Source organism: Bicyclus anynana, chromosome 19 (assembly GCF_947172395.1).
Source record: "Bicyclus anynana chromosome 19, ilBicAnyn1.1, whole genome shotgun sequence".
NCBI lineage: Eukaryota > Metazoa > Arthropoda > Insecta > Lepidoptera > Nymphalidae > Bicyclus > Bicyclus anynana.
Genome location: NC_069101.1, coordinates 3915802 through 3932597, shown reverse-complemented (window position 1 = coordinate 3932597; position 16796 = coordinate 3915802). Strand labels below are relative to the sequence as shown.

The 16796-nt window shown below is 38.9% G+C and overlaps 1 protein-coding gene across 1 annotated transcript; it reads right to left on the bottom strand.

Annotated features, from left to right (window-relative positions):
• Positions 1–931: 931 nt before the first annotated feature.
• LOC112052294 (serine/threonine-protein kinase mTOR) lies at positions 932–16796 on the bottom strand. Its single transcript, XM_052887350.1, has 10 exons — positions 16354–16796; positions 14625–15422; positions 11673–14248; positions 10972–11144; positions 10052–10337; positions 8096–9979; positions 7357–7572; positions 6447–6812; positions 4985–5299; positions 932–4659 (listed from the first exon to the last, which is right to left on the bottom strand). The coding sequence occupies exons 1-10, from the start codon at positions 16571–16573 to the stop codon at positions 4231–4233; spliced, it is 7263 nt and encodes a 2420-aa protein (XP_052743310.1). The 5' UTR covers positions 16574–16796; the 3' UTR covers positions 932–4230.

Genomic DNA, 16796 nt, shown 5'->3' with positions numbered 1-16796 from the left:
AAGATATCTTACGAATAGTAGCATTATTCAAACACTGGTATGGATAACATTATCTCAATACGATTTTTAATAAAAATCGTCAAATCAAGATTTTAACAAAAACTAGCAATGTAAATTTAATTTGCAAAATGCGCGCGATCAGCTGTTTTCCAAGAGGTCAAATAGGCAGGTCACGACTAATAGGTATCTATCTATACAAAGTCACAAACAAACTGCGCGACGTTGTATTGCCGACCGCCGCCGGTGCCGAGGAAAATAATTGCTATCTCTCTCTAACCTAAGCCGCGCGGCGTGGTTAATAGGTATTTTCAAAATATTGAAACTTTAGGTCCTTTCGCTAGACGCTACGCTATTTTTTCTTTAGTTCGTGTTCGGCGGTCTGTTGACAAACAAACCAAAACTCAAAAACCTTTGTGTATGTTCTATGTTATGTTAGTAGTGATTTTCTGTAACGAATACTCATACAATTGTGTCGTTTGTATTGTGTGTGTTTGTGTGTGTTGACTGAGAAGTCTTGAAATGCTTAGATCAAATCAATTCAGTACTCATGAATATTGTACCTACTATGACGACAGAACGTCTCGTAAACGAGAAACAACCTGAAGTAAGTTAATTACCTGTACCTAGTTAAAAACTTGTAAAGTATAAAAAATAGGTATTAGATAGGTAAGTGTAGCCAGCCGATTTGCTGTCGATGCGTACGTACCTACTCGTACGTACACAGTAGATTGCGGAGCGTTGTTATCGCATTGTTAGCTGTACATTGCGTGCTCAAAATTTTCAAAATCTGAATTTTCTCATTTCCCACGTAATTGTTATTTAAAATATCGTTGTGGAAACTAAATTTAACCTCTTCACGCAGTTTTCGGTATCATGTCCCTTACACCCAGTATGTACGTGGATACGTGCACACTTTTTTGAAGTATAAGCAAATCTTGGACGTTAGTACGTCCCCAAAAGATTAAAGAAAGAGACGGCCGCGTGGCGCAGTGGGTAGTGACCCTGCTTTTTGCATCCACGGCTGTGGGTTCGATTCCCACAACTGGAAAATATTTGTGTGATGAGCATGAGTGTATATAAGTATTTATATGTAGTATATAATTGTATATTAATACTATAATATCAACTATCTTAGCACCCATAACACAAGCTACTCTGTATGCTTACTTTGGGGCTAGATAGTGATGTGTATTGTTTAAGTATATTTATAATAACAATATAAAAAGATTACCCCATTTCTTAACCACGCGTACCCATAGGCATAAACCGTGCACCGTTCACCGTTTGTGACATGTGATATTTAATTTCTTAAAATGCACACAACCGACAAACGTTACTATACGTTCCCTTTTAAGATAACGTAGTATAGTAACGGATGTTTTAGTTTAGGTATTTCAGTTATAACGATACCTACTTGATATCGTTCCGATGCCAGCCGTTAACTTCTCAACCCTACTGATTGTCTTTGATTCATAGTCGGCCATTATTGTTGTGTAAAAAAGTCATCCAAGTAAATTTCGAGTATATATGATAATGTTTATTTTTGTCGTCGAGTACTGTGCATTTCTTAGAGATTGTAAAATACGAGTTCTATGTACTCGTACCTACCCTAAAGGAATCCAAAACTCGCGAGCGCTTACTTAATATTCAAAGCTTATAACATGCAGTTAGTATATGGATGGCTATCCATCCATGGCCTCTCAATATTAAAATAGTATTTCCATTATCATACAGGTCGAAAAGAGAGCCGTGATAGCCTAATGGTTATGTGCATTAAGAGATTAAATACGACGTGTCTTAAACGGTGAAGGAAAAACATAGTGAGGAAATCTGCGTACCTACCTGAGAAATCTTAATTAATTACTATCTACGTGTCTGTCACTACAAAAGGCCTATGTCCTGCAGTGGACGCCCATCGGCTGATATGATGTCTGTCTGCCAAGCCGCATTGGGCAAGCATGGTGGACTATTAGCCTTACTTCTCTCATTCTGAGTGGAGACTGGTGATCAACAGTGAGCCGAATACAAGTTGTTATGATGACAAATCGAAAGTGCAGGGTTGAAAAATAAAAGGTAAATTTTTGGTTTAATTTTCTCATTTATTTCATATTTTTAAATGCAAGCACTGTATAGTTATAATATAGTTTAATAATTATGATAGCATAATTCTAGCATATTATTATGAAATGTTATTTGGAGCTGTACAACTAAGAATTGAATTTATAAATCAATGAATAAATCTGTAATTAACTTAAAACATAAAAATAATCAATTTATTTGTAAAAAAAAATATCTAGGTACCAGTTACCTAAGCATACCTACTATAATACATAAAAATATTGCAAGTGAATTAAACCTAACAATGATTAACCGAGAAATTGTTCATGGTTTTATAATACACAGCCTGGGATAACAAAATGTAAGTATTCATTTTTAAATGTTTTAATATATATAATAATATAAGGAACCAATAAATACTCGACACTCGTATCTTCAAAATTAAACCAATGCGTACCTTAAAGGAGAAAGGGATAAGGTTTTTGTCACCTCTAAAACTTTACTTAAGTACTGAAAAATTCCACATTCTAGGTTTAGGAATACTCAGTAAGTTAAGGAGATTGTCCATTTCAGGTCCCCGCATCATTTAATATTTGAATAAATCTAACTAAATTAAAACCCAAGTTTTTTCCTTACAATAAGATGGCTCCCTTAAAGCAACTATGACATGACAATTGAAAGCAAACGTCAAATCGACTACTGCATTGAAAACGTCATCAATCCGCTATTGGTACCTGTATTAGTGTTTCATTACTTGGGAGAGAAATTATTTCGCAAGAATTAAAGTAAATTTTTAGATTTGTATAATCGAAATTAGTTAAAAAAATATTTTCTTTTATTTCCGCCAGGATAACTAATCCTGGGCTCCATACAATTTTGGACCATCTTCTTTAGAAGTCTTTTTAAACAAAATCACATATCGCTAGCTTATCATAGCATAGCTTAGGTGTAATTTTGCTTTAGCTAAAGCTTTACAGAAGACTTTTTGTATAAGATCTTTCTCATTAAGGGAAGTATTACTTTACTTAATTCCGGAGAGTATTTTTAAAAACCATATATTTTAAAGTACACTGTGTTTAAATGTTTACTACTTAATCTATATGAAAAATCTTATTGAATATTTTTTACATTTCGCCGTTTTGAATGTCACGCTACGGTGCAAATTTGTTAAAAAAAAATATTTAACTATTTACCCCTAATCACTAAAAATCCCAGCTTCTAAATTATTTATTCCTGACCCATTTTGCACACATTGTGTGTAGTGTATATGAAGTTAAATACATCGATCTCCTATTAAAAAGTAGATGCACAATCAGCGACCAAAAAACGTCCCCACTGAATGAGTGCCAAACTCAACTTCTTGGCACTCAATTCAAGTAGTCGCATTTGCTAATTTAACCTTAAACTCAATCCTATTATTCTAAAACTGCCAAAGCAAAATTGGACAGATTTTAAATGAAATTTTCTACATGATTGTATGTCCTTTAATTATAAGAGGTCAATGGCGAAAGACCGCTATTCTCGAATCGCTATTCTGTGTAGATGTTTTTATAACTCGACAGTGATACGATTTCGTCTCTATCTGTCTCTGTCTAAGATGATACTATTAGATAGAGACAAATTCGAAGCTATCACTGACAAATTAAAAAAAAATCGTTACAGAATTGCAATATACTGATTTAGCCAGTCCTAAATTAGCATAACAGCTATTTAAGCAATTGCTCAAGGCATCTCGTCTGGAGGGGCACTAGAGGAAAAAAAATAAAAACCCTTCGAAAAAGTTCAAAAACACGTTAAATCATATTGAGCCAACCTTTTGTAACTACAATATTGAAGAATAAAGCCAAAGAGGGCCCAGGGGAATATTGCTTAGAGCATCAAATGACCTTAATCCGGCACTGGATATACGTAACGTAGACCCCGCGCCACGAAACAAGTCCCGTAGAGGCGGCGCTAATGTCTTAATGGCGCTGATTATCATTTGGTAATGGCGATCATTTGTGTAAGGCGCTGTCATTTTTAGTGTTTCGTCTTTCGTTTCTTCATAGACAGAATACAAGCAGAATGATGCAATGCCAGATTAAAATAAGTTAGATATACATATTAACAAAATAGGAACCACTAAATGTGTTTATATAACTTTTGTCATCAAACATTTTTGAAACCCAAAGTCTACCAAAAAGGACACCATCCCACGTAACACTGGCAAAGATTTTCGTTGCTGGTAGCTTGTTGTATCAACAAATCGACTTGCTTCTGTACCGAGACACTCGCATCATCTATATGAGTAAAGTCACGACCAGTTAGCTTATCCCTAACCCTATTCACTATGGTTAAAGCCCGTTTGTTTAGATTCGTCTCAGCCGGTTGGTCCACGTCATTTAGAGGCAAAGCTCGGCTCCTGCTAGGTAAAGGGGATGCGTTATCTGATGAGGCGTCCGCGTCATTTCTAGAGCGTCGAGCCGCATCTATAAGCCTCCAGTTCAACAGTGGGTCGTATACGAACGCCTCGAGTACAGCCATTACACTGTCTTTATGTCTATGGAGTACTTCCATTACTGATTCACAAGTACGTCGGTAGATTCCTTCGATACCAGTTACCTGAAAGAAACGTAAAATCGTCATTAACTTAACCAAATTCACCTAGTTACCACCCTAACAAAGACGTACCGCCAAGCGATTTAGCGTTCCGGTACGATGTCATGTAGAAACCGAAATGGGTGTGTATTTTCATTCTACGCCTAACAAGTTAGCCCACTTCCATCTTAGATTACATCACTTACCATCAGGTGAGATTGTAGACAAAGGTTAACTTGTAAAGAATAAAAAATAAAAAAAAAGTTAGCCTTTGACTTGGAGTACTAATCTGGGTTCACATGTCCGAAAATCACGAGTAGGTATTACAATAAAAAAAAAATCCACATACCTCCATAGCATTGATCAACATACGCGTCAATCTGAACGGAATCTTCTCTGGAAACTTGTCCCTGGTGACGGCTACTTCGAAGCAATCACCGAAGTCAATATGCAAGAACTTCCCCGTGACTCTGTCCAGCATGATGTTGGACGGATGTCTGTCCCCGAGTCCCAGAATGTAGCCCACCATGCTCATGACTGCGAGAGAGCGGGTGTAGTTGGTGCGACGCTCGAACCACACTTCAGACGAAGGGCTCTTTAGCCAGAGCAACTTGGCGAGGTCGTCGCCAGCTGTATGCTCAAGAGCGTGTTCAAAAACTTCCACCTGAGAAAAAATAAGTAGAACTTCAATAAATCTTTTTTTAATTTTTATTTTATTATCTTTACGGCTCTAGGTTCTAGCTTGCGCTCAGCTGGCACCCTTCACACCACCCAACTCTTTCTTATGGTTATAGAAATAAGGTTTCTTGTTCTTTGTTGGTTAGCAAAAATATTTTTCTTGAAAAAAAAATTACACAAGATAGTTTATTTCTAGGCTAATCTTATCACCATTGTAAAGTCAAAAGGACTTATGTAACTTAGCATTCATTTTTAAAATTAGTTATTTAGATAAATACTACTAGTAAACGATACAAAATTAACGAAATCTTCCTCTATTTATAATCGCGTATCTTTGTAATTTTCAATGAGCATTGACACCCAACACTACTTCTTACTCTTCTACTTCTTTCCAGGCAAGGATGACGCCATTGTAAAGGAATAGTCATGTAAAAATTCTAGCTCTTTGCTTACGGGGCCGGCGTCCGTCACCGCGCTTACGTCATGGTGACGCGTACCTGCGCGCCATCCGGCGACCGGGCGCCGACTCTTCTATCGACTTAAAACCTTATTTTAAATGTAATAGAGATTACTTAGTTTAATGATGAAACAAGTTTATTGAGTTACAACCTTAGTTAAATTTCCAGAGGATTTGAAGGAAGAACACGGTCAATCTTGTTCATTATTTTAATACAATTATGTCATCTGTTATAGTCATTTGTCGCAGTGACAAAAAAATGAGTGGCTAGTTTTAGTAAACGATACAAACCTTTTGCATCAACATCAGCTTCTCCAAATCGGACGCCATCCGCTGCATGATCCGATGTTCGATGTTCAGCAGAATCTTCCTCTTCTCTCTGTAGTCCTTTATCAAGGAGTGTAACGTATCGCAGTGCGGCACCCAGCCAATCAAGCCAGAGTTCGTCGACAAAGGTATAACCGCGTATCTTTGTAATTTTCAATGAGCATTGATAACACCACCCAACCCTACCTTATTCTCTTGAAGGTAAAACTACTTTTCCTTTGTTTCCTAAAAGCTAATTTGCACAAATGGAGTGACTCAAATACAAAGTATTGTAGTTACCAAGCAACGATGTTCGCCATTATAAAGGAATAGTCATGTAAGAATTCTAATTTTAGTAAACGATACAAACCTTTTGCATCAACATCAGCTTCTCCAAATCGGACGCCATCCGCTGCATGATCCGATGTTCGATGTTCAGCAGAATCTTCCTCTTCTCTCTGTAGTCCTTTATCAACGAGTGTAACGTATCGCAGTGAGGCACCCAGCCAATCAAGCCAGAGTTCGTCGACAGAGGTATAACCGCGTATCTTTGTATGGCCAGGTCTCGTCTGAAAGTGTCGGGATCGGCTTGCAGTAGAGTGTTGACTAGGCCGAACAGTTGCATCACTCGCTCGTCCTGGCGCAAGTCCTCGTGGCCTTTGAGTAGGAACATGTAGTCTTTGCCGTTGGAGCCGCGGATACAGAGGCGGCGCGGTCGTTGTTTCGACGCTATCACCTGTAGGAGACATTCGGTAAACGACACGATGAATTCGATATTCGATGAATTGACAAATAATTGTCAACATACGTATTTTTCTAAATCCTTTCAAATGGAAGCGAAGACTCCCTAAATTGGGGAAACAAAATATCCCCGCCATTTAGGGAATTCCTAGCAAGTTGGCAATGCTGTTAAATAAATAGTTATTAGATCGTTCACTCGCCGTCCTCAATCGCTCGGTTTACTAACTAGAGCATGTGGTGGACTTAAAAAAAATGCTCTTTGTTTAAACTATGTTAATTGTTTGACGGGCCGGTTATGTATACGCCGTTTAAATGAATGTCGGTGAACTCGGGTCTTACACAAACGACGTCACACAAAAGGTGACATGGCATCGCTGTCAAGCGATATTTAGATCCTTAATGATTGTCTATTGAGGATTCAGTAATTAAATATCAAATAACAAACTAAAGGTAAAGTGTAAACATGGCGGTGAAATATAGCATCCAACCTAACTTTGTTGAAAAATACATATCCCAACTGTAGTTTAAATAAAACATACCTGCAAGCTGCTCTGTATATGCGCGATCCGAATGAGGTCCTGGTCCGGGACATATGAACCAGGCACGGCCAGTTCCAAATCCCGGCAGTTGAGCAACCGAGGACTAACGAATTGCAGTTCCAGAGACGCCAACTGCGTCAGTTGACGGCTTATCCGTCTGAACACGTGGTAATACAAGTCCCAGGCTTGGTTCAGATCACGGACTGAACCTGACTCCTGGAAAGACCAATGATACTGGTTCAATAAATAATTAATAGTTACCAATGTGGCAATGGGCGGGGCATATAGTTCGAAGAGCTGATGGACGTTCGGCTCTCAAGGTTTTGGCGGCTCCGCACTAGAAAGCGCAGTGTTGGTCGACACCCCACCAGGTGGACTGACGACATCCAGCGAATCTCAGGGATTCGCTGGATGCAGGCGGCTCAGTATCGTGATGTTTGAAAGTCCCTATAAACCTACCAGGTACCTACTAAGACCAAGGCCAGAATATTCCTAACTGTAAATGTTTAACCCTAACAAGTAACCCATTTATTTGTTCAAGCAACTTGAAATTTTGGATTACCATTATAAATCCTGGGTCATCTTCGATGACGCGATTAATGACAAGTAAAATTTTTTTGAAAACCTAGTATTACCACCGCGAGTCCTTCAAAAAGGTTTAAGTCGTCGTTCAACATTCTTTCAAGGTCAATGCAATAAGTTTTTAAGTAAAAACATATTAATGTCTATTTTTCTTTACCTTAAACCTGTTACACCATTCCAGCGCCTCATTTAAATCCCGTCCATATGCTTGGCTGAAAGACGCTTCTTTGGACGTTTTTGGACCGCGCTCCAACAATGCGTGCAGTGGCTCCAAAGTTTTAAACATAGCCTTCACGTCGTGCTCACTGAAATACAACCGCGACGCTTCTTCCAATGCTTCGTGCCACTGCTCGTGCCACAGTATAGCAACTCGGATCAGCTCCTCCGATATCATAGCCGCTTGGTTCACTAAATTACTCGAATGTGTACACATCGATTTCAAAATTTGGTTAGCTGCATTCTTACGATCTACGAACGAAGATTTCGAAGCCACTGTCAAGGGATAAACTAAAGCTTGAGGATGCGATTTGCCAATATCGATTAGCAGCGAGTGAATCAACTTCCCGACCAAAGCTCTCGGAGTGTCAATCCTCGCGATGAGTTGCGGTATTACTTGGAGCCACACATTGATTTCTATGGTCCTTATTCCTTCGACTAGAGCTTCGTGAACGGCCGGGTGATGTCCATAATCGAACCACAAAGTCAACAACCTCAACGTGTCTTGCAGAGAGCTGCCTTGCGACAAGTTTATAGATTTAAAGAATCCCTCGACAGCGGGCACCGTGTGCGCCTGGATATATTCTGCGACAGTCTTCGTCTCCTCCGGATTCGACGTGTCCACTTCCTGGTGTTTATAAAAGAGAACGGTTTCAAAATTCATATAGGCCCACGCGTGCCACGCTTTGTACCAATCGGGCGCTAGGTTTGTGGCGGCCGAGTAATTTCGCAAAATTTCGGGTATAGAAAGTTTGTTAATGCCTAACAGAGACTCGCACCAGGAGCCCAGTTTTAAATGGCATCGGGCGACCAGTCTGCAATGTTCCGCATCTCCCGTTTCTACTGTGTCGACGTAGCGTTGAAGTTGGTCGTACGCTAGTTGCTTGTCGTCAGCGACCCACAAATGTTTGGCGTACGCGAGGGTGAGCCGCGGCCTTTGGGTCGGAAGGGGCTTGTCACGATTCTCGTTCGGATTCATCCCAAGCAGCATAACGAGAGTTTTATGTGCCTGACGGGGAGCTCCGCTCTTTCTGCAGAGCGAAGCGAACTTCAGCCAAGTCGCCATGTCCTCCTGAGGGGTCAGAACTAAGCCTCGTACTTGAAGAATTTTGCGCCAATCTTCTACTAGCCTCTGTCCGCCTTGAAGCCTAGTCCACCAGGCTTGTTTTATGGACTCCCTCCTTTCCGGCACTAACTTGTAAGCGATCACTTCTTCTAATTCAGCGAGCAATTGAGCGTTCACTAAAGCTCCATACGCTCTTTGATAACTCTCCCCGGCCATCGCAGTCAGTTCAGAATCTAATAGCGTTCGCGCTTGATCAATATAGAATTTCGATAAACCGTAGTCAGTATTATGGATGTTTAAGACGGCTCTGTAAAAAGCACCATCTTGCGTATTCTCTGGTAAAAAGTTGACGTAATTGACCATAGAATCCCACTCGTTCAGGCCCCAAGCTGCAGCAGCGGCTAACCTTGCCGCTTTGAATTTCTCATCATCACACATTCTCGTCCAACGTTTAGACACCGTATTGTACAATTCCGTCCACTCTCCCAGGGCTTCGTAACAGCGCATCTCACCGAGATAGGCTTCCGTGTTATCATCGTCACCCACTAGTTTTGCACCGTACAGATTTAAAGCCTTCTCCCAGTTGTGCAGTTTCTCGTACCATCGAATTTGAACTTTCAAGTTCGTATCGCCAGCTTCACGCTGAGCCATCACACGCTCGAGTAATCCTTCAGCGGCCTCTTTTTGCTGTAACTTATTGTTGATGTGAATTAACGCCTCCACGACTTGAGAAGTCGCTCCGTTTCGGAATTCCTCCTCCTGCGATAAGTAAAGAAGTTAATAAACTATCCGAAATGCAGAACCAAGTGTTACAAAATGTCATGAACCCACCTTATAATGCAGGGCTTTCGCATAAGCTCTGCAGTGCATAGCCCTTTCACCCAGAAGCTGTGCAGATATCGGCAAGGCGCCACCTTCACAGTGCTCCATGAATTCGGCGAGGTTGAGTACAGTATGCGCAAGTTCTGGCGCATCGGGCGCCGTCAAAGCCTGTTCAAGGGCACTGGAAAGCTCTGTACGCGAGGTGTTATCCAGCTCCGTCCAACACGAGACGAATGCTGCGTTGAAGAGGTCTCGCAACAATTGGGAATAGTTGTGTGCGAGAGTCCGACATGCCCTGTAACATTATTAATTTCATCATCTTTTTGACGACCTCTATGGAATACTTACTATACTATGTCCGCGCGGAATTTAGTTTTTTACAAATCTCTCAGGAACCATGGATTTTCTGAGATAGAAAGTAGCCTATGTGTTAATTCATGCTATAATATATCTCAATACCTCATTTCAGCTAATTCGGTTCAGTAGTCGAGGCGTGAAAGAGACAAACATTCTTAACATCAAAATCATCTTTTTTCGCAAATTTCGGGAAACCATGGATTTTTTCGGGATAAAAAGTAGCCTATGTGTTAATCCAGAGTAAAATCTATTTTTTCAAACTTTCGTGTTTTTTAATATTTGTACAAAGTAGGATCGTTTTGTTCAAGTTTTTAAATTAGCTCACGGTTAAGTCTGGTCTAGCCAAACCAAACGATTTAGCATTCCTGTATAAAACTGTGCAGAAAATAAAAATCAGGTAAGGGCATGAGATGTATAAACCGAACCTCTATTAAGCCATAATATCCCTTTGAAACCTTGTTAAATAGCAGCATCATTTAGTAAAACCGCAGTTAAGAGCTTATTTATCGCTAATAACAAAGAACATCAATATAGTTACCTTACTCAATACTATCTCTTATACAATTTCTAACCTCAAAGCAGGGCTGGGAGACTCAGTAATCAATCCAATACTGAAGGGTCGCAACCACTCCAGCCAATCGTCTTTCGATACTCGACTGCTGACCGTCCACGCCACTTTCAGGCTATGCGCGTTGACGTAGAGCTTGCGACTTGAGTGGGAGGTATCGCAAGCAACTATACGCGTCTGAAAAGTAACCACCGTTTCATAATCCAATTGAATTATTTTTATTTAATCTGCATTTCCATCAAAGATGATATAAATCTGTATATTTAAAAAATAATTGCTGTTCGTTAGTCTCGCTAAAACTCGAGAACACCTGAACGGATTTATCTTACCTTTGTCTTGAAATATTCGTGGAGGTATAGTCAAGGTTTAAAAAGTGAGAAAAATTAGAATAATTGCCGGGAAAACCTTAAAAACAACCCTTTTCTATTTCCCATATAAACGTTTAAGAGTCAATTATAGACCTTAAGGGTAGGAATAGGGGTAGAGTAGGGGTTGGAGTAGGGGTAGGGTAGGGGTAGACCGGGTCCGCTAGTATCACATATTTTTCATACAAGCCTTATAAACAAATATTTATTTTCTGAAACTACCTACACGTTTCAAACATTAATTCATTTTTGTCCTTTAGATGTGCTGCTCCATCATATTCAATATCATCTCTGTGGAACTGCAGAGTAAATTTTACAGGGAAAATTATATTATACAAACCTCTTGATTGTTATTTCTAGGCCTCCGTCTTGTGCTTTGTAAGAAATCGTCTACAGCTAAAGTCGTAGTCGATTGTAGTTTTGATAGCATCAGCTCATAATTATGGTGCTGAATTCTGTGTTTCACTACAACTTTTTGGACCAACGGTATAAAATCATTGTACTTCCGACCTAGCTGAATGATCAATGCGCACAGAGTGTCCATCGCCGTGATGCGTAGAGGGGGACAAGTGTCCAAACTTCTGACGAGGGGATGAATTATTCTAGACACAAGTTCACTGTAGTTCAAGGAGTCCGAGAGACAGTCGACCGTTTCCATCGCTACTTTGGCTACAGGAATAGGACAATCTGATGCATCGAAAAGTTTTACGATCGACGGTATCACTAAATGAATGTAATCATCTAGATTGTCTTCGAACTTTTGTAGCGCGTAAAGTAGTTTCTCAGTGACATATCTGTCTTTGCTCGTATCGTGAGCCAAGACGCGCAATATTTGTGGCATTAATTGCGGCAAATAAACTTTAAATTCCGACCCAAGAGCCCACGCAATGTGTTCGACCAGTAATATTAGTGTTGACTGCAAAGGACTGTTAGGTGTCCAAAACTCTTTGATCAGTTCAAAAATGTTTTCCAAATAATTCCTAATGTGATGCTTTACGATCGCAATTAGTTTAGCTAATTGTGTGAACAGAAACTCTCTAAAGTTGTTATTATTGTCAGTGGCTCTGGCTACATAGAGTAGGCTCGGGGTTACGCGGGAGATGTACGGAACACATTTTATGCCGAGAGACTGGAATATAGCTGTAACAGCTTCTACTACATTCTTGTGGTGTTGTTGAAGCGTAGGATCTCGGAGAATGCGCATGAGCGTCGATATCACAATCGCTGGATAGTATTCGTCCAGTACGGGGGATGACATGTTCACTAACATTTCACTCGTCGTCATATCGAAGTTGTTATCTTCAGCTTTGCTGTCAGCAACTGGTACCAAGCTAGAATCGGGCTGACCGTCAATCAATCCTCTGGTCACCTTATGTTTGTATGGATCTAAGGCACCTAACAGTCCAAGAACACGAATCGTTTCACGTCTATCTTTAGGTTGCTGTTCCGTTTTCAAGAAATTAAGCAAAACATCCATTAAATTTGGGTATTCTGTGTAAGGGGCAACAACATAACCTGTCGCACTAATAAGTTGACCGAATGCCCATAGAGCGACACTCCTTTTTTCTGTTGCAGAAGCGTCAGATAATAGCTCTAGTAATGTAGATAAAAGATCTGGCAAACACTTCTTTAATCCAGTATTGTCCCCATGTACATCAGCCAAATCTCCGACTGCTTTTAAAACACTGATCACAACCCCAGGATTCAAATCAGGCTCTTTTAATTTAGGTACAAGAACATTTAGGATAGTTTCCATGTACGGTTTCACAAGTTTTGGAGCATGCAAAATAAGATTATCCAACATCCTAGCTGCTTGTTCTTTGTTTCTACTCATTCCTGAATGTTCAAGTTCCGTCAGAAACTGTATTAGAGTTTTGCGGAGACCAGGCATTACGTACGCTGGGTTGACAGAACTCAAGCGGCCAACAGTGCAGATAGCTAACTCACGAATTTCTAAATGTTCATCATTCATGGCAATGAAAAGGAAACTCAAGTTCTCAATTTGTGCCAAATGAGTATCAAATACTTTAGTAAGAGATTCTAATACCCAGTATCGTACTTCGTATTCTGGGTCTGTGACTGACACAATCAACATTTTGCCAACAACTTCGGCAGTCAACATGGTGAGAGTTCTCGAAGGTGTTTTGTTAGATGCATCAGCCAGTAATTTCGCCGCCGTTTTTACTGCTTCTACTCTAATTTCTTGTTGGTCGCTCTGCAAAAAATGATCGGCGCAGCGTCGAACAAACGTTAGCAAACTGTGGTGTCCCACAAATTGAAATGTCCCAAGTGTTCTCAACGCCAGGACTATACTAGCAGTATCCTGTTGTTCGATCACAAGCCCAATAGTACTCTGTTGCTCTAAGCTTCGCGGTAGACCAGGATGCAAGAAAGGTTTATTACGTAAAACTTGCGAAAGCATATTTAAGAGACCCTCTGAAATTTCACCTTTGAGGGATGGCAAATTATGACATAATTCATTCAAACATATAGTCAAAGAAGGACTCAAACCGGTTGCAAACATTGCATCTAGAAGCTCTTTGATATCAATAATCACGAGGTCCTTGACTGCACTACTTAGTAAAGTGATACAAGCAAAAATGGATGGATCAATCCACATTCTCTTTTTAGTTTGCGTATCTCTTACAGGTAAAGCTTGTTTGATTACATCCATTATTTTAGAAATGTAATTTTTTATGTCACCTTCTAAAGCTGCTGCCATTAAACCTAATGTTGTGAAAGCCATATTTCTATCTTTTTCCCTACTCTTGATTGAATTAAGTAAATAATGCATTGTTGAGTGCATATATCTCTTCATGAATAACTCTTTATTAAATGCTGCTAGCCTAGGAATTATATTTAGGAGAGTCTGTGGTACACCTTGAGTTTTGAGAAGCTTCTGGCATGACATTATATCTGAAATTTACAAAACTAAATTATACATAACTAAATGATATATGTCACATATGTAAATCAAAATTAATAGTAGTACAAATATAGAAGCATCATACATCATAGAAGCATCATAAGTCTTAGATCCAAAAAAAATGAAAATTTGCATTAAAAGTTTTGAGTCTATTTGAATAATCTACTCTTACCACTGCTGACACATGTAATACACAAAGTTTTAGGTTCTCTTTAGTTCTCATTATTATTCAAAATGCTTAAATATAGATCAAGTAACTGCTGAAAGTTTGTTTAACTCTAATAACATATATGCTTCAGCCAACAAGTTTTTATAAATTAGTTTTCATTACAAGACATATATAATAATTATATAGTGAATACTTACCATGACATATTCTCTCAATTTTCTCCATTAATAACTTTCTACACACTTCCGATTCATAATTCGGAACTGGGTACTGAACATTTTCAGTTTTGAAACCATCACACAAATACCCTCTTTTTACAGAGGGACTGTGGAGCTTTGAACTAATGAAAATTATATCATCAGACACTGCAATATCCTTTTGTGTGTCTAAGCTTCTCATTAGTTGGGTATACTTCTTTTCCCACACTGCATTTGAACATCTTAATAACTCATTTAGTATTAGCAAGCCACCATGTACCCTATCCTCTTTAGTAATCCCTTTTTCTCTAACAGGAAGCTCCTCAAACGAGAGCATAGCTTCCTCATAACACTGCATGTACCATTGTGGTTTAGCCGTTGATTGTTTAGCTGATTCCCGTTGTGCTGTGACTACTAATCCAGCTCTCAATGCTTTTGCTGCAGCCTCTCTGATTTGTTGCTTAGGATCTTTGAGAGCTATTAAAATATGATCAAAGAAGCCAGATACTTGTTGGTAAAAGTATGTTGGCATGGCAATAGCAAGTTCTTTTAGCAATAAAACGGCAGAATGCCTCCGACCTTCGTTTCTTTCTTCTGATAACCATTCAAAAGCCCTCTTAACTTCAAATTCGACATACTCAGCCCGTTTAACTCCAGAGACAGTTGCGAGGCGTCCCACAGTTTTAGCAGCTAACTCCATAACCCCAACATCAGAGGATGGTAATAGGTTTCTTAAGTAGTTAGCAAACCTTGTTATTCTGGTTTTTGTGGTATCACAATCACCTCCAATTAGACATACTGTAAAGAAATTTAATTTTATTGTTTATTGTATTTTCTTAAGGGGATGTCTGACGAGGCCACATAGATGATCAATCCTAACTGAGGTCTATTCCACCCAATTCCTGTGAAATTATTGTTTACTAACTCCCTGTATCAATAACATTCAAATTAACCCATTTAAAAATTAATAATCATTAAAACCTGATGGCCTATATTGCTTCATTAAATTAAATAAACAAATATACTTAGACAACACACACATATCTAGCCCCAAAGTAAAGTAAAGTACATTAATACCTTAACTTACTAGTCCCAACTGACTGACATCAAAACACCTAAAGGTAAATCTAGAGATTAGAAATTTAGAATCTATAAATACTTATGAAATATAGAACACTGAAAATCTGAATAGTTTAAATGTAATCAATGATGATTTTCAATATAACTAGCGGACACCCGCGACTTCGTCCACAAGGAATTCAGTTTTTCTCAAATCCCTCAGGAACCATGAATTTTTCTGGGATGAAAAGCTGATGTTAATCCAAAGGAAAATCGATTTCCATTCCAAATTTCAGCTATATAGGTTCAGCAGTTAGGGCGTTAAAGAGTAACAAACATCCATACAAACTTTTACATTTTTCAGATAGCAAGGGTATAATGACAGTCGCCTGTACAACATTCTTAGTACATACTATTATCGTGAATCGCGGCAAACTTACAAGAGTGAAATGAACCGTCACCCGCACCATCCTACATGAAACGAACTGCAACATTCTTATTATTTTGTAAGAAATTGTTAGAAGAATATGTATTTTATAGTACGACATAGGACTGGAACCCATGACCTCTGACTTGATTTTTATAGCACAGGTTTACTGGACTAGAGTTTGAGGCAGTAGTACACGAAAATTTTCTTATAAGTAAAATTATATAATATCGAAGATAATACCTATGGCGAGTACACCGCCTTTTTTCTCGTGAACATCGTTGCTGGATACCATCTCGAAAATTTGGTGGTTAAAGTCATCGAGGAACTGAGTAAGTTCCTCTTGTGGTACCTCTCGTAGCTCGGTTTTTGCATAGTGGTATAATTCCCGTGCCGTTTTTGTCTGTGTGTCAACATTTCGTGACTTCAAGCCCGCTACAAATGCGGGCACTTGGTTAGACATTTTTATTTACACTTTTACAGCGCACGAGTTACGCGTACATTATTATTTTACGAGAACAAATTGTTCTATTAAATTATATCTGATACACAAAATGTATAAGTTGAACCATTTTTAAATAATTTATTAGCCAGTGTAAGAAATGATAAAAGAAAATATAATTTTAATTAAAATATATTTCACAAATTTTCTGAAACATGCAAAACAAATAACCACAGAATTTAAA